Source organism: Ambystoma mexicanum, chromosome 1p (assembly GCF_040938575.1).
Source record: "Ambystoma mexicanum isolate Mex_15411 chromosome 1p, UKY_AmexF1_1, whole genome shotgun sequence".
NCBI lineage: Eukaryota > Metazoa > Chordata > Amphibia > Caudata > Ambystomatidae > Ambystoma > Ambystoma mexicanum.
The window spans coordinates 974,300,146-974,325,139 of record NC_090921.1 but is presented as its reverse complement, the minus strand read 5'-3'; the positions used below and the strand labels follow the sequence as shown (position 1 = coordinate 974,325,139).

At 44.4% G+C, this 24,994-nt stretch overlaps 1 protein-coding gene across 2 annotated transcripts in view; it reads right to left on the bottom strand.

Moving 5' to 3' along the window:
- The window catches only part of LOC138582601 (septin-7-like), a 403,409-nt gene that overhangs the window by 377,946 nt on the left and 469 nt on the right, over positions 1-24,994 (bottom strand). The window contains exon 2 of one of the 2 annotated variants that reach the window (XM_069654032.1): positions 5,079-5,178. In XM_069654032.1, the coding sequence (XP_069510133.1) occupies positions 5,079-5,178 (100 nt within the window). Of the gene's footprint in view, positions 1-5,078; positions 5,224-24,994 lie in introns of those variants that run through there. The other variant, XM_069654023.1, reaches the window with a different exon arrangement.

Genomic DNA, 24,994 nt, shown 5'->3' with positions numbered 1-24,994 from the left:
TGGTTCTAGAGTTAGCCATCTTATCGTCCTCAACACCAGCGAGCAGCGCTTCTTGTGGTCAAGCATCCAAGCGATTTAGAAGCTCTTTTACTGAGAAACCCTCAAAGTTCAAGCTAGAGCTTATGGGTTAGGAACTGGGGTGCGGAAGCTGATAACTAGAAGAGCTAGCCATAATTGATGGACTCGCAAGTACCAAAAGCCACATCTTGACTAGGCGTAATTAGCACCTTTACAACATGTTCAATAGTCTTACTGCCCAGACAAAGCAGTGCCATCAGCATTTCATTCAGCAGTTATTTTCCAAAGTTCACTTCCCTACTGCCAAATGCATTATCGACCATAGCCATGCAAGTAGATTCTCCCTGTAGGCCGTTGTCCATCACAGGGAAGTAGTCAGTCATTTTAGTAGTGCCATGCGATTTAGGTTTGGCAGCCGCTGACACTTTAGCCGATGACGACCAGACTCTTTACAAGTGTTCAGTACAACAACCCGCTAGGGGCACCCTTTCAGTGAACGAGGAGTGCTTATGGTTATGCGTTGTTGTTTTACCAGCTATTTCAACTGTTATCACTGTTTCAGCAGCCATTTCAATGACCACTTCAGCCATGTCAGCGCTACGTTAACTCCACCAGGTTCACGGTATCCCTCAGCTCCTTTTCTCTCGCCCCTTTCAGGGCTTCCCAAATCAATAAGTGAGTGCTGGGCATCAGTCAGAGTGGACAACCCCCTGATGCCTGATACAAGGGGGCGTTTTGGACTGCATAAAGCAAGTGAAGAGGATGGGGGTCGGGGGCGGTCATTACCTTGCCAGCCTTAAGCTTAGCAGCACGCATTTTTATTGCAAAGAGTGCGCCGCTTTTTAGCATAGTTAGTGGGGGAGGGGGGTGGTCGCTGGCTTAGTCACTAGGAGATAGAAAGTCAGGAAGTCAGAAGTAATGGGACAAGAGAAGAGTAAACCAATCTGCAGCCTCCATCAGACCACCGCAAGACCACTTTCACCACTTGTCCACTCCGCGTTCCGCAGGGTAATGTTATAAAGGAAAAGGCAGGTAAACACCAGTAATTCTGCCACACCTCCAACAGACACTGGAGAAAGACTTCCACTGCAAGACCACTTTCGCCACTTGTCGGCTTTATTTCTTTTGTAATTGCCCCTCTTCCCATGGCAGATTGTGTTTTTTGTCGTTTCCGAAAAGTTTTATTTCGACCTCGAGGTTGTAGAATGTAAATCACCTCCAATAGACTTCTGCTTACTGGCATTAGACTGACCTGAAGATTGGCCGCCCAAGACTGTAGAAAATAGGAGTTTGTCCACTTGAGAGTTTGAGTTATTCAACTCTTCAGCAAGTGCCTCACCTCGGTTCAAATCCTCAGATGGGAACAACTGTGCCTGCGTCGTACTTGTGTCTGGGAGACAGGGGGTGTAGGGGTTTGTGGGCGCAGTAGTATTGGTTGGGGTTGAGACTTACCACACTTTACACTTACCAGCAAACTCAAATCCAAACTGCCAAACATTTGGCCGGCACGTTGCGGTTTGATTTAGACAGCTCCTGCTGTGCCCCAGCCAATGGAGTCCTCCAGCAACACCAGCTCCAACACAAGGGTCCAATAAAAACTTTCAATGGGACTGTCCTGGAGGTGAGCAATTCTAACTGTCAAAGGAAAGAGCACTGATGTGGCTACATATGGTCCTGGAATAAAGTCCCGACAGTACTTCCCACGTCAGAGAGTAGCGGGGCAGAGCCTCAGTCTTCCAGCTGCTTTGGGACAAGTCCCAGCGTTTGACAACAGTATGGTGTAGTTTGCTCTATTCTTATTGGGATTTGCAGGCTGGCTATACATCCATGGTTTAATCTGGCACCCAGCACCAAACGTCTGGAAGCACCCAATTAGGGATGTTCACCACATTCAAACTTTCCCAGGCTTCTTTCCGGGCACACATTCAGGATGCGACCAGTGGTCGAAGTGTACCAAAAGAAGTAGTGGAACTATGTTCCCTGCTAGCCCTGCACCGCTCCCCACAAACCGACTCACCACACCCCCTCCCATGCACAATACTAACCCCAAAACACATGCACCTGCTGTTTAAGGGAAGTCCAGTGCAGTGCACTGAAAGTGCAAGTTTCCACTGCTTCCTACCATTCCGGAACGGTTTCTTTTAAAAATAAAAGTATAGGAACGGAAATACTTAATTAAAAGAAGTAGAGGAGCACCACTCCCGAACGCTCCCGCCCACTTGGACCACTGGATGCGACACCCCATTCATTCAAAAGATGGAGTCAAAGTGCATACATACTAGTCTCCTATGGCCAAATAATACATCATTTTGGTTACTTTGAAGAGTGCATGGTTCAGGACCTTCACCAGCTTCTCTAAATAGTTGATGATCCAGATCAAAAGGTCACTGTAAAATCTGAATAGGTCACAAAGTCCATAATTGAAAACGATGGACTCCACATTGCTCCTGAAAGATGAGAACTACAGAATGCATCCGATAGTGGAACCAATGTTGTGAATTTCCCACTCCCACTCATATAGTAAGGGTCAGTCTGCTGACCCTATCCACTTGCAAGTTTGTTAATCCTAACACATCCGCAGACAGTATCATTTTTTTTACACTAGATGTAAACACTATAATTCCTCATGAGTCAACAAAGCTTTTTAGGGTCATGAACCCATTTGTCTGTCTGTAAAACATCCTCTTGGTGCTGGCCAAGGCGAGAACACTTTTCCCACGGAATGAAGTCCCTAAGAAGATGTCCATCTCTGTAACAATGATATGCACGGTCCTGTCTGCCAACAACCATTTGCCATGTACCAATTGTGGTCCCCAGCTACACAACTTGTAGCGCAGCTATAAATATTATGCAAAAAATTATTAGAAAAGGTCAATTTACAAAAAATGTCCCGCCTTTCACTGTCTAAGCCCTAGTACAAACTATATTCTTTAGATATTTTCAAGACAAAGACTGAGGCACACAAAGACCTACACACGCACATACAGGCAGACAGAGAGAAAGACAGGCAGAATCAAAACACAGACAGACCCGCACAGAGACTCTTTTTCATCATCCTACTAGATGATGAATCAAAGTAGGTCTTTGGACCAGACCAGTTTATCCTCTGTTGAACATTTCTTCAGTATTATTTTCTGGGTACTGGGTCATCTCCTGTGATCATGGATACAAACAATAAGCTGGCCTTGGGGATATGTTCTAGACTGTCACTCATACAACAAAGGCTACCCATCCGTTACATTGCATACTCTTCTCTAGGTTTCCATGGGCTCTTGCACACCCTTATCATGAGGGTAAATCTGGGGGTGAGAAACATGGCATTCTAATCTGTTTACTATGCTAGTATATCATGTGCAAACTAGGCATCTCTATCCATGACCATGCCAACACCCACCTGTCCATGTCAAATTGCAGAAAAACAGTGCCTAGGTATTATTCAATGGAAATAATACCAAGGCTATGGTGGACACTGCTGCAGGTGGGGTGAGCTTTCAACGGCCGATATGGAACGATCAGAAAGAAGCCATTTCAAGGGCTGGGAAAATGTGTTAAGTCCATTGGCAATGAATGGGTGGTCATTTTTGATTGGGAATGAGTGACCCATGCTTGGACTATCATAAAGGAGGGTCAAGTGGCGCCCGCCCAAAGTTACATAGAGAGGATCAGATACAGTGTACTGAGCAGGTACACCATGTCGCTGGGCACATCAGCAACAAACTTCAGTTGTGAATATTTCAACTTTGGAAAGGAGGGTCATGGGGAAGAGGACACAAAATACAATACAATATAACGGATTGTAGTGCACTAAAAAGACTGCACTCCACTAGGTTGAGTTTGATTAACACTGGACAGAGACGCAATGTATTTGGTTTGCAGGCAATGGCACTAGAGCAGTTTGGATGGTGAAGAGAAGTGCGCACAAAAAATAAAAACTGGCAGAGAAGCAGGGCAATTCAGTAAAGGCCTGAAAATGGTAGGGTGGCAAGTAAGGATCCTGAAATAAATCAAGAGAAGGAAGAAGCATGTGGTGGGCTCCAGATATACAATGAAATGATAGAAGCTATGTGGAACCACTATGTGCATTGATATGGATAAGAGGGATCCTGAGACAGAAAGTCCCAGGAGCCCATTCTTCTGTATGGGGCAGAGCCGGTGGGGTAAGGGGGTTGGAGTCAAGGAATCAACAAGGTAGAAAAATGCAAGCTACAATCCAACAGTAAAATCGATCACGAGTGAGTTTGTGGAGAAATGCAAGGAGAGACCCAATGAGTGGGAGAACATGCTAGAACCCCACGGGGAAGAGATTATGATCAGTTAACAATTCAAAAACCCACTCTCACCTCAATGGACTCCAGTCTCCCATGTACAGGATTACCTTCAGTTGCTGGTGGATGCAAATTACAAAAGAGGTAGAGAGGCTCACTTCACTTAAGGTGAAAGTGCCCAAGCCCATCACTAATCAAAAAGGTCGCCCGACACCCAATCTGGAACCAAACGTGCTGGCTTTTGCAGCAAATTATGGCAGTGATATGAGAAAAGGACAAGGCAAGTTGCTCATAAACTGGCATGACAGAATATTGGATATTCTTATATTTACATGCCACCAAGCTGCATAGGTAATTATAATAATTTAGATCAGTGGTGCAGAAAGTTAAAACACCAGCTCTGCCGGCAGGAACTTTGTGCTCCACCAGCAGTCAGGAATGCACATCTAACCTTTGAACCTTCCTTGTGCCACTGAAAATCCGGTAAGCGGGCAAGGAGACAGTCTCAGCCAAGACATGTGCGCAGTGTAATATTGGCATGGATCATTAATGAAAGTGGGTAGTCCAATTAGCAGACCTTGCTTTCACAAACAGAACTCGCATAATTTAGGTAATAAAAGGGTATTGACACCCTCACAAATGGCAACCCACAGTGCCTAAATACTACACAAGATGAATATATGCCCTCCTGTCCCAGACCTTCGCTTTCACCATCTCGCCACACTCTAAATGTTTCCACCCTGACAGCAATAGCCATTCTCAGGCAGCAAAGGAAAAGCAGAAATGATTACTTACCCACCACCATCAGCGTGAACTCAAATCCCCTCTTTACAGACTTCCTGTATACCTGGTTTGGCAAATTGGCAAAGCCCACATATCCATCGAGGTTCCGCTGCTGTTGAGAGAAGAGACTGTTACAATCTACACCTTCTTCAAACATTTGTTTCAGGCCAGTTACTTTACCCCATGTACCCAGCACCATATTGGTCACGAGTTGGAGCAATTCCAATTGAAAGGTTCACATTCCCTTTTTCATAGGGATTACAAAAGCTTTTGTGTGGGAGGACAGGTCTTTAGGACCCCCCTCCCCCACATCCCTCTCCTACGTGAGGCTTATGACTCGTCGGCAGCCACCTATGCACCTGGGCCCGGGATGCAGGATTGCTGCGTATCGACACGTGAGGCTGCATGGCTCACCTTGTAGCATAACAGACTCCATTTTGTAATACACTTGAGTATACTAAACCCAGGTCTCTGTGGAACAGGCCGCCTGCAGAAGCTGCAGCTCACCCCCCACTTGATTGTGCACAGCGAGCCTGCACTTCTCCTCCCCCCCCGACCTCCTCCCCATCGCAGCTCCGCTGAAGGCCCGTTCTCACGAGCAGCTAGATGCGAACAAGTAACAGAACAAACACTATCATTTACCTTCCGCAGTACATCATTGCCCTGGCGGTGACCAGACTTAGTTGGGGTCTGGGAAAGAACAAAGTTGTCCCTATCAAGTATACCTCGACCCCCCAAATACCCCCAACATCCATGATATATGGTGCTCATGACCCCCAACCCTATTCCCCCGGCTGAAGTGTTAAACATGAAAGTTAATCCCCTGTGCCTCCCAGACTGATCTATGCTGCTAAGCCATTTGTAAAAAGGTTTAAAACCCATAATGTCGATTGCTCATATTAAAATGATACAACCCTTGCCCACCCCAGGAAATCTCTGTGTAAAGGTGTCAAATGTATGTACACTCGAATCTGCCATTTACTGACCAATGGCTGCTGCTATTGTAAAGTGGTTAAAAAAAAAAATCAATGTATAAAATGCCTGTGTATGATATGATTGTAAGTGTTGTGACACATGTGAGCCATTTAAAGTACTGAGCCACACCTGCTGTTGATTGAAATGTTAGTTGAACTTAAAGGTTACAGGAGTTTTTCATGATTAAGGCAACCAGCATCCTCTCTACATCCCAAACGTCTGTAGCTTTTGATCTGATTTTTCAGATTTTGTTAACTTGATCTCAACAGTGCCTGCCTCAATATCAAGGATAAAGTTGTTCATTAGCCCTCGGATCCTTTGACGCGCAGTTCTCTTCAGATGACGAACATGTGCTTCAAACCTATGCAGGCGATTTCTTTAAATCAGGCTCCCCAAGCTACTTTTACAAGCACACCCCATTGTGGATTCAATATACGGTTTAAAAGAAACGGTTGAGAAAAGCGAAAGCTTGGACTCGTGAGCAATTCCTAAAGTTATGAGACATCACATTAAGCAATGTTTCCCTCATGCCATCTTAGTCTAGTGCATTTCGTATTGACTGTCAATGTATAGGGTCTTAAAGAAGGTGGATAATTCGGTCCTAGAGAGACAAAATGAACATGCAGTGATCACTAGATGCACTCGGAAGTATATCAAATTTCTTACAAGAGACCTAGAGAGCATGAATAACTTTTGATGCACAATCCCTCCCATGCCAAGTCAATTGTCCAACTCCATTTCGATCCAATATATCATTCAAGGCACACAGACCCCAGGTCTCCAATGTTCTAGGCAATTTCTTTCCCTGCACAGCTTTTCTGCCAACGGCGTGATTTCTTGAGCTTAAGTAATGGTCCATATCGGGGGAAAACACTTGCAGAGGTGGTGCAATCAGGGTTACAGTCCCCACCCACTATCACCTGCCCACCGGGGTAGGAGATGAACCATTCTTTCAATACAGAATTTATTTTATGAAGAAAGCAGTGTAGGTCCGTTAAAGGGTTCCAGTAAACATTAAATAATAAAATATATTTTTAAAGGAGCTATCCTTCGACCCAGTAATACAAACTGCCAATATACCACTTGATGGGGCCAAATGCAGCATGATAAGAGTAGCCTAAATCATTACGAAGGGCTACCATGAGGCCCCCTGTGCCTTGGGTGGCAGGTACAACTTCAATACAGTACACGTCAAATGCTGGAGAGTGGCTCAACCATGTTTCCTGCAACAAAATGAAAGAAAAAGTTTGCAAGAAAGCACTCCGAGAAGCGTCAGAAAGAAGAGGCGGAACCTTGTGCGTTCCAGGAGATAATAGCGAGGCAATTGATTTTGCTAAAGGGGACCCTTTATTTCCTTAAGTTGATTAATGGAATCTCTCAATGCCTTGACAAGCCAATGCCACTCCCCTGTCCTCTGCGCTAGAGCAATTTCTACTTTTGGACCATTTTAACCTGACCTGTACACCCCAGAACCATTTCCTCTGGGGAGGCCTCTCTTGCATAAAGATTTATTTACACTGGGAGGGAGAGATCATAACCCAGTCTGTTTAAATTAGAAGCACATGATATACAATGCAGGGTGAAATAACCAACCGCACATGATCATATCCGTGAGGGTGGTCAAAGTCCGCTAGTTTAATGTCTGTAGTAGTGATTAAGTGCAGGGCAGGGATTTCATTCAAAAGGTCCAAAACTCGCATTCTGTTAAGGGGAGGGGGGGTGGCGGCCTCTGTCAGACATGTACTTCAGGGAAAGGCTTGGGACATCAGGGAAGGCTACTTTTTTTCTCATGACCTCCTCCTTGGGCCCACTAGCGCCAATTACGGGGACGTATACAGAGGTTCTCTGCGGTTCATCAGTGCTTGAAGGAAGGCCCTCCCCTGAAGACTGCCAACCCAAATAAATTGGCTCCACCATCAGATAATTCGCAGTGGTCAGTAAACCTGCGCCCAATTGGTCAGTGATTGTCTGGGGAAGATCTTGTTTTAGGATCTGTGCCACTATTTCCGTGATTGCTTCCTTAGTTAAACGAGTGCCGTCTCTAAACAGGGGGTATGTGCTAGGTCTTGAGAATGCAGTGGTTGGGAGCCAACTCCCTTATCGGTATCCTCCTGCAAATCTAACTTAGTACCTTGAGTAATGATCGAGACTGGATCTGCTGCCCTCCCAGTCTGCACCATCCCTAATAATGCCTGCCTCCGATTGATTTTTAGGGATACCAACCACAGACATTCTTGGTTGACCACACAGTGTTTTTATTCCCCTAGAGGGTGATAATGAGGGCACACATTTAAATAATACTCATATACTCGTTGACCTTTCTGGGTGTTAATGGTCCTCCGTTTCATTGTGCCAAAGAGTGTTCATGGAGTATTCATACCGACTCCCCTGCGCAGTACCAACTTCCTTCTACGGCTCTTCTAAAGCAACTAGAGTTTCCTTGTCAATAGAATGCTGGCCCTCCAGAGAGATGTCGGAGACTCACTGATGTTAATGAACAAACCTCCTCCAACAACTCCCAAGATGCCATTAACTATATCATCTTTGCATATATGTTGACGCAGACACTTTGAGAACTTATTCCGTTTTTTTGTTTTGTTTTTTAGATAAGGTAACACAACGGGAAACTTGGGGTGAGGTGAGACCGATTGGGGCACCATCCATAGACTGAGTAGAGTGTCTAAGCTTAAAACCAGTCGAAGGAAACAATTCACAGACTGGGTGCCATGATCGTATTCTCCAGAGGCAGTGGGCCCAAACTCGCTGGCTCAAAATGAGTTACACCCGCTTAAGGTATGGTCATTCAGCACAGCAGTTTCCAACACATGCAGATTACCTGCTATGATCTCCAAGTATGCAGTATGCTCTTTTAATTCGCCACACATTTCCTTACAAAGGTTTAGTATAGCCCAAGAAGACATATTTGGTTCCGTCCCTAGTAGTGAAACGGTGGGAAGGTACACGTGATCTAATACAGAGCTACTCTCTACTTCTTTAGAGAATAGAGGGGCCCTGTAAGGGCCACAGAGGCTGTTGTTGCACCTTCTAAGAAAATGGGAGGAATATTCATGAAATAAATGATAAGGCCTCCCTCTGCAGTGTTAACTTCAGGGGGCTCGACCTCCAAAATGTTATTTTGAATAGTTTTAGGTAGTTTATGAAATTCATTGTTACTGGGTTGAGCAGAGTCAATAATGAAGATGGGTACAGAGAAGTTCGCACCAAGGTCCAGAGCTTGGTGATCTTTGGCTTTTGTACTGGGGAGCCTAGTGGTCGATTTTTTATCCAGAGCTTGTGATGGGTTATTAGTTGCTTCCTCAGCAGAAGGAGGTAGAGGCAACGCCAAGGAACAGGTCATACTATCTCTTGGTGAAAAGATCAAGGGAGCAACAATAATGTCAAGGCATGCTTTTGCGCATTTTATTTTGTTGCCCCAGTAGCTTAAAAGTCCCTGCGCCCTTCCCACAAGGGTGAGAGGAGAAAGACACTAGGTAAAGGGGGGGCCGAGCGCGCACTATCAGGAGGCGGTGGCTCAGAGGATCAGGCACCAAGCCCCACCCTGCAGTCACTGCTAGTCCAAAAAGAGAGGCTCAAAGAGTGGGGCGGATGACCCAATCATCCAACACACAGCTCAAAGGATGAGGCACAAGCCCACAATCGAAGTCGCCGCTATAGTCCAGAAATGGAGCTAACAAATACAGATGAGCAATTCACAAGCAGGCAAGAGGGGAAGCAATCCACAAACTCTGCCGTCACCTCGCTCCACTTCACTTCCAGGCAAGGGTTACATCCATTCAATAAACACGGGAGACAGACTTGAACTCTTGCCAACCGCAGCTAGCTCCTCCTTTGCCTGCACCAAACACTCTGCAGTCACTCCACCACACATTTTAAAGTTAGCATTTTGACAAGACAATGGACCGCTTATCCAGTCCATGGCCTCAAGTCTAAAATTCTGTGAGAATAAATGGTGGGCTCACCACTTAACGACAGTCCTCAGACTCTCTCCACAAACGTATCCTCTGTGCTGTGAAGTAGCATTACTGCGACCCAAGTATCTCATACTGTAATATGGGAAGAGTAATGTAACACATGCAGCCCCATGCACAGGAACCCCAAGCATTGTATTGCCTGCACTCAGACAATATATATATACTGCCCCCCGTTGCACCAGTCTCTCAGTATGATGCCATGCCAGTATGTCCCTCTGAGGGATGACCCACACCCGATTTCTCGCCTCCTGCGAGTTCATCTAATTTGCTTTGCACACAGTCCCTGGGGTCTGTCAGGTTACACTAACACATGCAAAGCCACCACGCTGAAAGGGTACAGTGGGCCACACCTCAAAACAATCATGCAACCACTTACTAATGTCAATACTTTGTGCTCCTTCATAGGAGTGCTACACATTTTCCATTCACTGATCAGAGCTATGATTCGACCATTGTACACCGACTCTACTAAATGCATTATATCACAAACTCAGTCCAGATCCTTCATTCCCTTTCCCAACTATACCAACATTCCAGATGCATTTTACATATTCTAACCTTATTTTCCCTCTGCAGCCCTTTTACATTATCTCGCAGACCAAGGGCTGGATATCCCTGGCACAATATGTCACTCACCGGACAACTTTGGTGCCTTAAGACAACTACGACCATATAACCACGCACCTCCTTTTGGTGTTCTCTATTCAACATCTCTATTGAACATCACATGAGGAACACACACAATTTGATGGCAAAAACATCCTGATGCTAAGGCTTGCACGAGTTTCAGCACTTTGGGGCTCCTTTCACAGACCTTGCCTCAAGTTTACGTTCACATTTACTTATGACAAAGTCCATCATGCACTGGACCACTCTTGGCCCTCTAGCTTGTCAGTCTTGTGGGTCCCGAGTGAATATTTTGTTTTAATTAAGACGAGAAGAAGAAAAAAGATTTAGAAAGAACGCTCTGAGACTGCTCCGGCTGGTATTTCTAAATCCATGCCCCGGACACACGCACACACGCACACACGCTGACCAGTGCGGCCAGGCTGGAAGGGGGAAATCGGGGATGGCTCAGGTGCATCTGTGAGTCAGTCAGTGTGGGAGGGCTGGGTTATGTTTGTTGCCGGGAAGGGAAGGAGCGGGTACATTTGTGTGCGATTGTGTATGTCATGGGAGTTAAGGGGGGGGGGGGGATGAATGCTTTGGGTGGCAGAGGAAAGGACGACTGTGGCTGAAATCAACTCCCCGACCCAACCAACCCCTGAAATTCCACCAGTGCAGGAGAGGGTGGGAGTGGGGATGTGATGGACTTCCCAAGGATTGGGTGGCTTGAAGACCACCCTCAGAGTGATAATTTGTGCATTTTGAAGACCACAAAAATCGCCTAAAATGAAGACAAAAAATAAATTATATATAATAATGCTCTTTTTTTGTGTTCCGCCTTCAAAATGGAGAAATACCACTTAGAACAGTCTTGAGTGATCCCTAAAGTTTGCTTTCTATCCTTTGAGCTCAGGATAAAGCAGTCAGCTCAAGAAGGGAATGCATTCTCCAAGAATGGCCCTTACCGTTTACTGCGAGTACTATTGAAGCTTGCCGCTTCTGGCCTGATAAGGAATCAGCAAAGAAGAATATGAAGACAGAATGAGCTGTCAAATGTAAAATGGCAAAAAAAGGCAATGCCGATTGGCAATAAACAACCAGAACATGTGCAACTAAGAACATGGTTTGTGGTTTGTCTGGAGATTTTTGGGCCGCAGTCAGTTTCGAAGTGGGAATGGGGCTCCATTACTCGGGCAAGAAAAAAGCTTGCAAGTGGAATGCTCTACTGCGTACCAACTCAGAAATGGTGCCACCTACTCTGGCATGAGATCAATCCTAGCAAATTCACTCCAGGGCTCACTTATTGAAGCATGTCAAAAGAAATAAATTAAATTGGTTTCTTATTTCCAGCCTCTAAGCGCAGTTCCGGAACGGGCTACCAAACCCGTGCTGCTCAGTGTAGTCTTGTTTACAAGACCAAAGAGTTGCCTGTGAGCCATGAACTTCTAAAAATCATCAACGGGAAGGTGCACTAAAGTTAATGAGAGTAGAACAACCAGCATTTGGTTAACCGAGATGAAGAGTAAAAAAGTTATGTTTAGAGGCTGTCTAAATCTAGGGAAAGCTTGTGTGAAAATATTGCAGATCTATTTCCTATACTACTAGAAAAGTCAATAGGTACGAGGGGAAATCTGCTGGAACTATCCAAATATTTCAAAATCTGCAAAGAGTTTTGAAAGTCTGTGCTCATAAGAAATCTGCATTTTTTGAAAAACAAAAATGCATTCCAAGTTTGGATGGTCTCTACGTGTAGCAGACATGAAAGGCGAAGAAGTCCAGTCAGTAGCTCTTGGGTGGCTCTAGGTTGTAAAAAGACAGGGAAGCAGTGTAGATGCTGCTGGAAGGTGGTGAAGCAGAATAGGCTGTCCCCAGGGGATAGTTCGAAAATCAGCCAGTACCCAGTAAACAGGGGAGAACCAAGAGTGCATAAAGATGCAGTTAAGGTAGAAGACCCAGAACACGTCTCTGTTGTGGAACTGGTCATCCAGTCATTTCAGACCAAAGCCTTTGGAAAGCAATGATAGTGCCAAACACTCATTTGGCCCATGCACTTTGGGAAGGGTTCAGCCCAGGAACATTTGCAAGAAACGGTCAGATACTTACTGCAACATGGGATGTAAACGTATAAAATAAAGCAGCAACAAAACATACTTTAGCATCAACTACAAAGGCTGCAAGTCAGACATCAATGCTTCCAATAAAACAAAGAACCTCCAAGAAGTTCCCTTACAGATTTCAGCAAGGGAAACATAGAATTCAGCAACTTTAAGTCTCTTTTAAAGAGAGCCATAGAGGGACCGAGAAAAGAGGTTGGATCACGGTCGCAGTGCCCAATAGAGGTTTAGGAGTTGCCCTGCACTCTGCTTTTGCATAAACATGTTATTTGAATTTCAAATATTTACCCAGAGAAGGATCCTGTTCTGTGTCTTTCTGCAATGATCTCAAGCGTGACATCAACTCTCCAACCTAGTGTCCATTTATATTTGAAACAGGATGAACGTCTGTATGATTTATATACAGTGAAAAGGTGTCGTTTGCCATTATAGCCATCTCGCACTAGGTGCGCTTTTAAAATACTTTCCTCAGGTAGTCTAACTGTCACTCACCAGTAGCAACTGGTGAGTAATGTACGCTTTGCAAGTAAGAAAGTGAGGTTTCCAAGTGAAATTTCCGAATAATGAAGACCGCATACAAAAAACTGTACCCATGCCCTCACTCTATAACTCAGGTGTTGGGGGAGAACGGAGGGGGGGGGGTCGACCCCTCCCCCACCCCCCAAACCGCCCCTTGCTCCTCCACCCCCATTAACACCACTACCGGACCCTCCACTCCTCTCAGACATACACGCAAATAAGCGAACACAAACATGTTGCGCCCATGGCTCCAGACTCCTCACTGTGCCAGTCAGCCCCTTCGTGCACTTGTGTGTGCCAGAGGTGCGACAGTTCGCTTTAGAGAGACTACACAGTGTCCGAGTGGTCTTTCTGAGGCGTCCCGCAGGCCTGGTCAAAATAAAAAGGGATTTTCACTTGATAACGAGCATTCTTGCCAAGGGGTGAGCAACCTCTGCCTGGTCAGTAGCTTCACATACTCTACCACCACGAGTTAAAAAAGGGTCGCTCAACAACATTCTGCTGGTTATCAGGGGTACCGAAGCCACTGTACTAAACGAAGACGCAAGTAAAACTGAATTCACTTGGAATTATTGTCAAGATATAAGCTACAAGCCATGCTTTAGTGGAATAGTTTCACATTTGGGAAATACATTAATCCAAGGCGAACCAATGTCATTGCCCCAATCATTTGTAAGGTAGCAGATCCTTTAGCTCTCCCACAAAAATAAATACAAAAATAAAGTGGGCATAGCCAGGTTTCCTTGTATTAGATTTGGAGACATAATTTGTGCACATGCATTTTGAAGATAAAGACAGGGTCACAAATGTGTACTCGCCATGGGCTAGTGATTGACCATTGGCGACTAAGAAACGGTGAGCTGTGTGTATGTATAGAATTGAACTGACAAGTGACTTCCTGGCTAGTAGCTTGCAACTTGACATTTTTACTTCTGAAAAGATTTCAATAATAAGAAGTTATACAAGTGCACACTTCACCACAGCAGCTAGCATTCTCCCACCACGGCAGCAAGCATTCTCCCATTTCAGCATTTCCTTTCGCAGTCAGCTGGTTCCATTCCCATTTCCTGTGGTTGCTGCTCTTGTCCTAAAGAGATAGTTCACACAGCTTCGAGAAACTCTAAAAAGTCAACTGTCCTTCCAGCCTCCCCAGCACTCCCTACATATGATACCACATCACGATAACACAAACACTCCAGGCCAAACACTCGACTTCAACAGTAAAAGCAAATGCATGAACCAGATTTGGTCAGAACACAAACGGGCAATTTATACCGAACATCCCCCACACCTTGGTATGCCCACATCTCAGACACCATATCCACAAAATCAGTGAAAACAAAAACAAGATCTTGCCATGTTACAGACAGAATTACTGTAATGACAACAACAAAAAACACAGGGCGGATTAAATTGTTGTCAGGTTACGGGAAGTCTGTTGAATTTTTACCACAAAAACCCCCAGTATCCCTGGAAACCAAAGCAGAATAGTGCATAGCAGCAGTCAACAAATCTTCACTACAACCTGGGATTATTAATTAGACTACTAGCACAAAGAAGTGAAAAAGCCCGCAAGATTCACAGGCTGCGAAATCGTAGTTTCTTCCATTTTCAATGCTCCCCAATCCAGCAACGATTCACTGCTACTAATTTCGTCTGTTGTAGGTTCTGTTTTCTTCCTTCGCCTATACATCCCGGTCAATATTCATTTGCTTTGACTCTTTCTGGCTTGCGGTGTACGTCGACTAGGCTTCCATAAGGGCATATAGAAAGCTATATGCTCCCGTCTACACATTCTGGAGAAGATTTGGGCGACTTACAATTTCCAGGTGGTCCAGCGATTACCTAGTATTTAGACCTCATGAAAGCATCACCTTCATACGGAGGCATGTAAACAATAAATTATATTACTTTTAACGGGCACTTGACAATAAAGGGCACATGGGCTCATGTTCAAAATTGCACTTGTGTACATCCAAAGACACCATCTAGGCCACATCTCAGCAGGTACAAGCAGTCTAACAAATTCCCATATAGAAACCATTTCTAATTGACCCGGCCCACACCTATTGCCCAAACGAGATCCTTCTTTGGGGCAACTGGATACTGCCTGTAATAGATAAGTGTTTGAGGGTAAAACTGGCACTTGGAAATGGCCAGCACTTGGCTTGCCCAATTACAACAATCCCTTTGTTCGATACTACCATGAGAAAGGGACTTCAAGCATCCAAAACATTGTGACAAGCACAGTCCTATTGCCTGTTCTAGCACTGCATTAGTTCCAGTTGCAAATGGACTACCACCTTGTTTTCAGCAGCTGTCCTGGTGGTACAGGTTTCAGGAAAGGTGGGGTTGGGTGAAAGGAGGGCACCCGTATTGCAGCAATTCCACATGCAGTTGCTGCATTAAAAAAATAAATAAATAAATAAAATCGCTGAAAAGTAACATCTTTGCTTCACGTTTTAAAATGTGAACTTCGTTACTAAACTCTGCAAACGTGACCAAAATTGTGTTCAGTACTAAATCCTGCTCTGGTGCTACCGACCCCAGCAAATTGCAGACCTCAAGATTTCCTTTTTGTAAACAGCCACGCGTATACAGTTTGATTTATTGCTAAAGAATCCTACGGTGGAGCACTAGGTCAAAGGGTCATGTTTAGGAGATGAAAAGAGGGAAATTAAATCTGGCTATGCGGTATGCACTGCACACAAATTGATGGAAAATGCATACATTCCTGTTGCGTTATCTGCCCAAACTGCGAATGTCACTGTACTAATGAGAGCAAACACCCTAGGTTTAGGGGAATAGCAAGTGTGTATTCGGATTCACGTTGTGCGTTTGGGATGATGCAGGATTATGGGTTGATCTGGAAAGAAAGAGGTCCTGAACTGCAGCTGTTATAACAATAAAGAAAGCCCCGTATATAGAAGTTCTTCACAAATCACTAATGCTGCCCAAAGAGTAGCGACGATCAAATGTGCCTTCGATTAAAAATCACCAAAGGTCATGTCTACTTGGGGGTGGGAGCGCCCTCGCCGATGGAGAGGCAAGAGGGCCTTCCTTTCTCCTGCTCCCTTGGCTACAAAACTGTTTCCCTAAAATCGGGTAGCCACTTACACCCCTTATGCTACTCTTGATAAGCTTGCTGATACAGGAAAATTCTTCATATGGTTGAAAAATAGGCTTGCCAGGGTCACGCTATACATAGACAAAATACAGCACTCCAAAGATGGTCTAGTGGTATCCCAATCTTTTCAACATTACTTGCACACACAGGCAAACGGGGAGGTGGGGTGGTGTAGATTGCTGCACAGGTACAGAGTGATGTTATGCGCCAGGTTTTCATCAGTGGCAGAACAAATATCCAAACGGTGGCTGGTTGTCAGCAACTCAATATATGAGCAAAGGTGCCGTCAATCAAGGAGCATATCCTCGGTGCAGTGCTCCAGATGCAGTGGGAGTATTTTACTCCCTATTCTTTTTTTAAAACCTGAGTAAAATGATTTTTATGGGAGTAAAAAAGTAATTGACATTCCCAATGGGAGTATTTAATAAGAAAGTAAAAATATGTTTTCTCTGTAAAGCCACAATGTTTTTGTAATAAACACTTCTTTCCAACTAGTTATGTATGCACGTTAAAAGATCACATACTTCTTTTCATCAATAATAACAGTAGTTTGTTTCTGTGGCACTATGCGTACTACTGGTCCAAACCTATCAGGACACAGAGATGGGCCCATATGTGTCAATTTCATGTTTTTTGGGAGCATTTTTACTACCCGTTTTAATTTTTGGGGAGTATTTAGCCATTTTTAAAGAGTAAAAGTGGCTGATAAACCCTTATCGGAAGGGCTGCCGGAGAGCCTTTGCCTAGCGAGCAGTTTGATTTTTTCCTATTTCCTCAAGCAACAGGGCATAAATTCATCCTAATTCTTGATAGGTTCTCGAATTAGATAGATGCACCTTCCACTCAGCCACAAATACGGTGGCAGTGGTTAAAGCATTAACAGTGATCGTGAAACACACTTCACATGGGAGGGAAGTCGGGAGCTCGGTCAGGCACTGAAAGTGCAGCAGAAGCTCTATTGTCTCCATCACCCCACAATCAGCAGGGCTGGCAGAAAGACAAAATGTGTCTTGAAAAATAAAATCTCACTAATGGGTTCTGAAACATGCTTGAAATGCCCCGGTGCTTTGCCACCTGTTTCAATGAGTAGAAGAGGCAACAAACACGAAAACTGGTTTAAGTCCTTATGATATTCTCACTGGTAGGTCAATGCGCTTATCAGAGTTACCCTTGGTACCAGAGTCTGGTAAATATGCACTTTTTAGATAATGCAGCGTTACAGTTTTTTCGAAGGTCAACGTTGTCAGGCATATCTGCGTACAGGTTCAGCAGTCACTACCAAAGAATCTGAAAAGCCATTTCACCCATTCACCCGAATTTAAGTGTAGCTGTCTTAGCAAGAACTGCTTGGTGCCCAGGTTGAGGGGCACTTTTGGAGGTCTTCCCTCAAGACAACAGCTGTCTGCTGCACAGAGGTGCTGCCTGGATCCAATCTAGTCTATATCGATAAGCAATACCACATCAGTTTGAGGCCGTACCTGGCGGCTGGTGTCTTTTATTCTTTGGTTTATACTCGGGTGAGATGAACGAAGATGGAAAAACTAGTGACTGATTCAAGAACAATTCAAAGGGAGGCTGACACAAAAGAGGATGTTCGTTATTGGCCGTGGTGGAAATGAAGGACAATAATTGTGTGGCAGTAAGGTAATTGTGGGAATGAGACAATTCGCTGGAGCAAGTGAATGAAATGGAGCAAGTGAATGAAAGTTGGCCAAGTTCCTACAAGTTGTAAGGCTCGCAATACGTACAATAAGAATGGGGCAAGAAAAAGGTGGCTACAAAAATTTGAAGGGTTTCCCCAGTCAAACAAATTTGGTGACCATGACCAACACAGAAAACGAATACGACATCTTATTGTTCGACCAATCTCTTATTTTATAGAACAGGAACAATTTCACAAAAAAAACAATCCTTTGGTTGGTCGATTGACAAAATGAAAGTTGAAACTGAGAGGGTGATGGTGTCTGCACTTTTCAAAGGCGAGTTGTTCAACACATGCATGCAAATAAATTACCAGGCAGAGACTAATAGCCCCAGGGTTCTGTATATAGTGGGACAAACAAACTGACCAGAATGGAAAAGCTATATGGTTACACACTTTGTGCACAATGGCCATACAGTGGAGATACATTGTTCATTCAAAATGGGAATGCTCCGCTTAAACCAGCTACCCATGTTGGGAATGCTCCGCTTAAACCAGCTACCCATGTTTTTTGCACCATGATACAAGTGTGTTTTACCACCCCCTGGTCCCCAAACTTGAAAAGTCTGAAAGACTCCAGTCCTAAAATGCCAGGGCCCAAGGTACAAATCACTGGGCAATTGAATGCACCCAGATAAATGGACAGTATGTAACCCAACATAACCCTCCACAAAATGTGTGACAATGTTGGAACTTTCAAGTGACCTCATTTTCCAAATTGTTCTACAGGAGCTGCAATATATGTGGTACAGCAGGAGACCCTGAAAATTAAAAAAACAGGGTGCCGAGAGATCTATAAAGTCACATATGAGATGGGGTAAATTCAATAGCATCAACCTGAAATGCATACAGAAAGTTTGGGGCAGCTGGAAAAGGCAACTGCGCAGGCACAGTGCTCAAACATAGACGTGCATACGTTAGAGCTCCCTTCACGTAATCTAATAGTAAAGGAGCATCACACAAAATATGTTAAGAAATCTCACATTGAACACCACTCTGTAGGTCGAAAGATCAAGTGGGATAGGCATGTGTGACACTTCAACTCTGTATTAGAAGAAAACAGATATTTGTTCAAATCAACAGGGGCTTTCAGACATAGGGAGGTCCTTGTTGTTTATCTCAACCTCCAAGTGGGCTCCCACCTCCCTAGCCCAGTCTTCCCTATTGCACCCCAATGTTTCTTCAATCTCTGGCTGTGGGAACCTATATGGTCCGGGTCTAACCCTTACACTGAAAAGGGGGAAGAAAACTTGGCCTTCTCAAACTCTCTCCCTCAGAGTTCTCCCAAGGGACCGATAGTACCGTCTCTTTCCAATGTATGGATGGGCCTCCAATGACCTTAACCAAGCAGGCCCACCACTTAAGGAACGAGTGCACGTTTATAAAGCAAGTTTATTGTATAATTGTCCGGGGAGGAGCTAGATGACGCTGCAGATTCAAACTAACCCGAGTCTCATCAAACCACATAAGTTGACACATTATATACATTTTTTGCTATAGTTAAATCACTCCATGTATTTTATTACAATCCACTCCCATACATGATTGGTCAAAACCTATGCAAAGAAATCCCATCTTTCTCCAATTCCAGATCATATTCACAGCACACCTCTTCTTGGGATTCGTCCGTGGTAGGTCGCAACATCATGACATGGTTACACATTCATATACAAACATAATTCATTACAAGTCGCAGCTGGCTTGAGCTCTTTAACTCTGAATTGATAATGCACATGGTTGTGAGGAAGAGAAGAATACTGGCAATAGCCTTCTCCTTCACCCCGGTTTTACTGGTGTCCTGGGACATTATAATCTAAATGACTACCATTTCAGCACACACTGCCTCTGGCCACAACAATCAAAACCCTTGCGTATCGGTCACTGTGGCCTCTAGCGGCATCTCACCCTATGTTTATTTGTTGGCAAGAGCAAATGGACGGGTCTGTCTGCAAGCCCTCATGCACTTAAGAGATTAGACAAAAATTGGATCGAGTGGAAAAGATACTTAAGATTGTGCGCTATTTACCAGCCTATACGCTAATTAATGAGTGATAAACATGAAAAGACTGCCGGCAGCAGGAGTCTTTCAAAAGGTGAACCTTCCACGCCACGGTTCACAATGCATGAAAATTAGCTTAAGAAATATTGGAAGACTATCACTGAGCACGCAGATAGTATTTTTGTATATTGTTACTTAAACATCATCTGAATATTTTTTCAATCACAAGCCGATGCTAAAAATAATAAAGTCCACGCATAGGAGCATACAAGTTTTGTATTTGTGAAGTAATAGCCGACACGTGTTTCGACCCCGAAGGTCGTTCTCAAGGCTATTACCCATAGTTATACAATAAGTTGCAAAATAAACCAATAAAATAATATTGACATCACATTGTGCTATCAGTTACAAATAAACAAAACGAAAATACAAATGAAATCAACCAATAATAGGACATAAGGTAAAATGTCAAATAGCATACCACAACGGTTTGGGATGAGCAAGCGTTCATGAGAGCAATTGGAGAAAAAGATATAACAAATTCAGTTTGCATTCACTAACATGAATGACATGCTTAGCTAAAGTAGTATTTGCTAAATGTGTGCATGTTTCAAAAGGAATATATTTGTATTCATAATCTGTCCATATATACCATTAAGTGGGGCATGCGTCCAGCACCAAAGACCATCCATCTGGAGTCCATAATAGTCTCTAGCCCATGTGACAAAATGAAGTGCCAAAAAATATATATCATATAAAGTTATGAGTGCACAGTAAGAAACACACGTTCCCTCGTGACTGCCAATTGTGATATATAGCCGCTGTTCAATAATGAGTGTAAATTCTTACCGTCTAAGCGTACTGGTTAATATTAAAGCCTGTAAATATTATAGTAAGACACTGTAAGGTTCGTATTGCTAATCATCAAGAACTGTGTAAATAATGCATTTATGTATCATGCATAAAAAATGCCTACCTTGAATAGTATATTTTCAAATTCACCTTTCAATAGAGAAATCCCTTGGTTGATTGGAAAAGATCAATGGGTTAAGTCCCTGCATCCCTGAAAGCAACATGTGAGTAATGCAAGTTAGTAGAATATTCTGGGGGAATTAAGATTTCCTATAGAATTAGCTTTTACCTTTATATGGGTAGAAGAATCCCCGGAATCGATAGACAAGCTCCCTACAACTGGAGTGGCGCGATACAAATGTAAACTTTGGTATGGCGCGCTAAGGAATGCCGTGTCACGTGATGACGTCACGCGCACTCGACAAAAAGTAAACATGACACGTCATTGTTGTTCTCTCAAAAGCACTGACCATGCAGCTGTAACTGGCAGAGCCACACCACAGCCATGCTCAGCAACTGGACAGGGTAGAGCAGCAAGAAAGCACAGATCTATAGATCTAGAAAACCCAGAACGCTGTGTAATGTGATGTTAGTCTCTGCTAGAGACATAGGAACACCCAGTGGCACGTGCCATGCCAGTGCCAGCGTTGTTAGTGTGCCTTGTGATATCAGCTTCTTAGTCCATACATTTTTTGATGTATATTCTCCTCCTAGTTCCCATCTCCATCCATTTTTTAAGTCAGTGGCATCTCTTCAAAGTAAGTGTTGTAATTTAGCTTTTTGGTGGAGTGGGGGTTTAACATTAGGTTTAACACCCCCAACCCCTGATACAGGGCCATTTTTTTCACGCACTGTCGGACCTTGGTTTTAGTCAACTGGTGCTTGAGCCGACCCACCTGTTAAGTGGGATATTAGATCTTATTTTTGCGGCTAACTGATGTGATCGCGCCTGTTACCCCAGTATTATGGTCTGATCATGATCTTCATTTTTATTGCTAAGCACGGTACCCCTTGTCCATTCTCGCCAAGCAGATGTTGTATTACGTGGCTGGTAGAGAGTGGTAGAGAGTGGACAGGGTCCAAATGCTGGCTCTGCTTAATGATAAGTGTAGGAATATTGAAAATGTGGACGTATCTTGTTTGTTTCAAATATGATGTGCTGTGGCTGATCAGGTGGCCCCTTTGAAATGTATTCGTCCATGCAAAAGTCCTTCCCAACCCTGGTTCTCGGAGGAGCTTGAGGGAGCGTGCCTAGAAATAAATGGTTCTGCTGAGAAACTGACAATTCCCGTCCTCTCTTCTTCATGAAATTGTTGGAGGTGTTGGGTGTGCCCTTTTTCTTCATTCATGGAATCTTCCTTTTCTCTTGACCCCTTTCAGTTTGGATTCCAGCGGGACGTGGTACTGAGAGTGTCTTGGTTGCCGTTGTGGATTACCTGGGCAGTTTGGTGGACTGCAGAGGAGTGGGTGCCCTGATACTATTAGATCTCTCAGCGGCTCTCAAGACACTGTCGACCACTCCATCCTGCTTTCCCCCTGGCCTCGATCGACATCTCGGGTCCTGTCCTGTTTTACATCATTCCAATTGCTGTGTCTTCCACCTTTTCTGTCCCCCTCTCATTTGCTCTCATGTGGTATTTCTCAAGGCTCCACCTTGTCCCCGATGCGGTTTAATGTCTACTTTCAGCTGTTAGTTGCCCTCATTCGCTCCTGCAGCTTCAGGTGTTACTCTTGACAACAGATCTTGGCTGAGGTGTCGTCTCGCTTATGCGAATGCCTGGTGGTCATGAGGGGTTGAATGAACAACTGGCTGAAGCTAAATGGGGTAAGACGGAGGTCCCGGTGGTGGGCTCTGCTCCTTTCTTAGGCCCCCTCTTTCTGGCTGTCTGTGCTAGCTGCTCTTCCCATTCCTGTGTCGGTTAAATGTGGGAGTCTCTCTTTCCTCGGCACGGTGAATGGCTCCCCAGGTGAGTGCAGTTTGTAAAACAGGCCACTTCTTGCTTAAAACCCTTTGTAAGGTTCTACCTTTTCTACCATCCCATTTGCGCCCGGCGGTGGTCACCTCTTCGGTGACCAGCCGCCTGGATTATTGCAATGCCCTGTTTTTGGCCTGATACCAGCTGCAGCTTCTACAGAACCTTGCCGCTTGGGTGGCCACTTCCACTCCCTATGGCTCACATATCAGCTCGATACTTCGCTCCATTCATCAGCTCCCTGAAGCCAAATTTAAATCCCTTTGGTACACCAGGCCCATTATTGCCAGGGAGCACATTTTCTTCAAGACAAATTTTGACCATATGTACCAGGGAGATCTCTCTGTTCTAATGATTGTCCTGTGGTCATTCCTAAATTTCACGTATGCAGGGTCAGGGGTTGCGCCTCGTCTGTTGCTGTCCAAAAATTATGGAATGAACCGCTGGTTGCACTGAGGCATATTGCAAATCATTTGCAATTTCAACGCCTCCTGAAAACCTTGCTATTCTAGTGCCCGTGTCACTGAGCATGCTTATGTAGTCCTCGCACCAAGATGCTTTCGGGTGAACGTGCGCACTACAAGTTTAATTAACATAACACGCCACACAAGAGTGTGTGGAACACGCCTGATAACGGAAATAAGGGTCGTGTGGGTGCTGATCGCCAGACCATGGCTTATGTATGATGGAGGAAACCACTTGGCGTAGAGAGTCACATGGGTAAGCCAAGCAGTATTTATTATCCAAGCATAGCATGGTGCTGCTATGACAAGCCCCTGGCGGTCTGAGGATGCACCCTATGGAAACATGTTGATTAAATGTAACTGACGTATGTACGATTCACATTGTGTAAAAGCCACATTAAACTTGTGTTGGGGGTCAAATTTTCAGGACAGAGATATTCCGCCAGTTTCTCTGTCCATTTCTCTTCAGCTGTACAGAAATAAAGCCCAACTGTTGCTCCGTAATCATATTGGATTTGGTTTCCACAAGCGTTAGAGATAGCATGCACATATATTCTGGTAATGCAGTTTAAAACTCGAATTACCAAAAATCGATGCGCTATTTTGAAGGCCATAGTTCATCTCAGAACATCACACCAATGCTATACAAATTGTACTTCCTTTTGGAGATTGGGTCATTTCAGGGGATGCCAATCTTAGCTACAAGACCTTCCCCTTGGGTCACCTGGGAACTTAATTATTTTTTAAAAGCCCAATCCCCTACATTTGTTAGTAATGTCTGCAGATTTGGCTGCAGGATCACATTTTTAGATTGACTGATTGGGTTTGAGTTACATTAGTTTCAACAAGGTGTCTAATTTGCATAAACGAGTAGGTTTTGGAAAGGGCTCGACACAGTGATTAATGTTTACAACACGTTGCTGCGTCTTGCCCATATGTTAGATCTAAAGAATGATTGAAGTTAATAGCAGCTTTTCTCACAAGAACACCACCTGAAAAACGGGACAAGCAAAACAAACAAAAAAAACATTAACTAAATAAGTCTTCAGCACTACTAGCAAGAAAGGCCAGTAACTTTTTGAAACCATTCAGGCTCTTAGCAACCAGGGTGGTGCTCTTGGAGACCGAGAAGCTGAACCACCATTCCATGCATATTGGGTCCTCCACCTTCCAGTAGTTCGAGGATCTAGGGACCAACGAGGAAGCTTCGGCAAAAGACACCTACAGTGGCTTCAACTGCCCCAACTAGGATACAAGAAAACGCTTGTGAATGGGCGTGCCTATTAAAGCCGGAGGTCTGGGTAGGACAGTAAGATAACTCAGGAAGTTAACCTCTAAACCGACAGATCTGTAAGCAACCATAAATTACGTGTTTGGCTCCTGGCAGGTCCGATTCGATCTTACATCCTTCCGGGGGTGGGCACATTGATGCATTCGAATAGACAGAGTCTAGAGTGACCAAGAAAGGCCAGCTGTTGGGAAGACTGCGACAGACCGCCCCAGCAAGGCAAAGAAGCACAGAGCACCCAAGAGGGGCAGGGTACAGACGAGGGGTGGGGGGCAAGTGAGTACCCAAGAGGAAGGGAACCCGAATGCAATGACCAA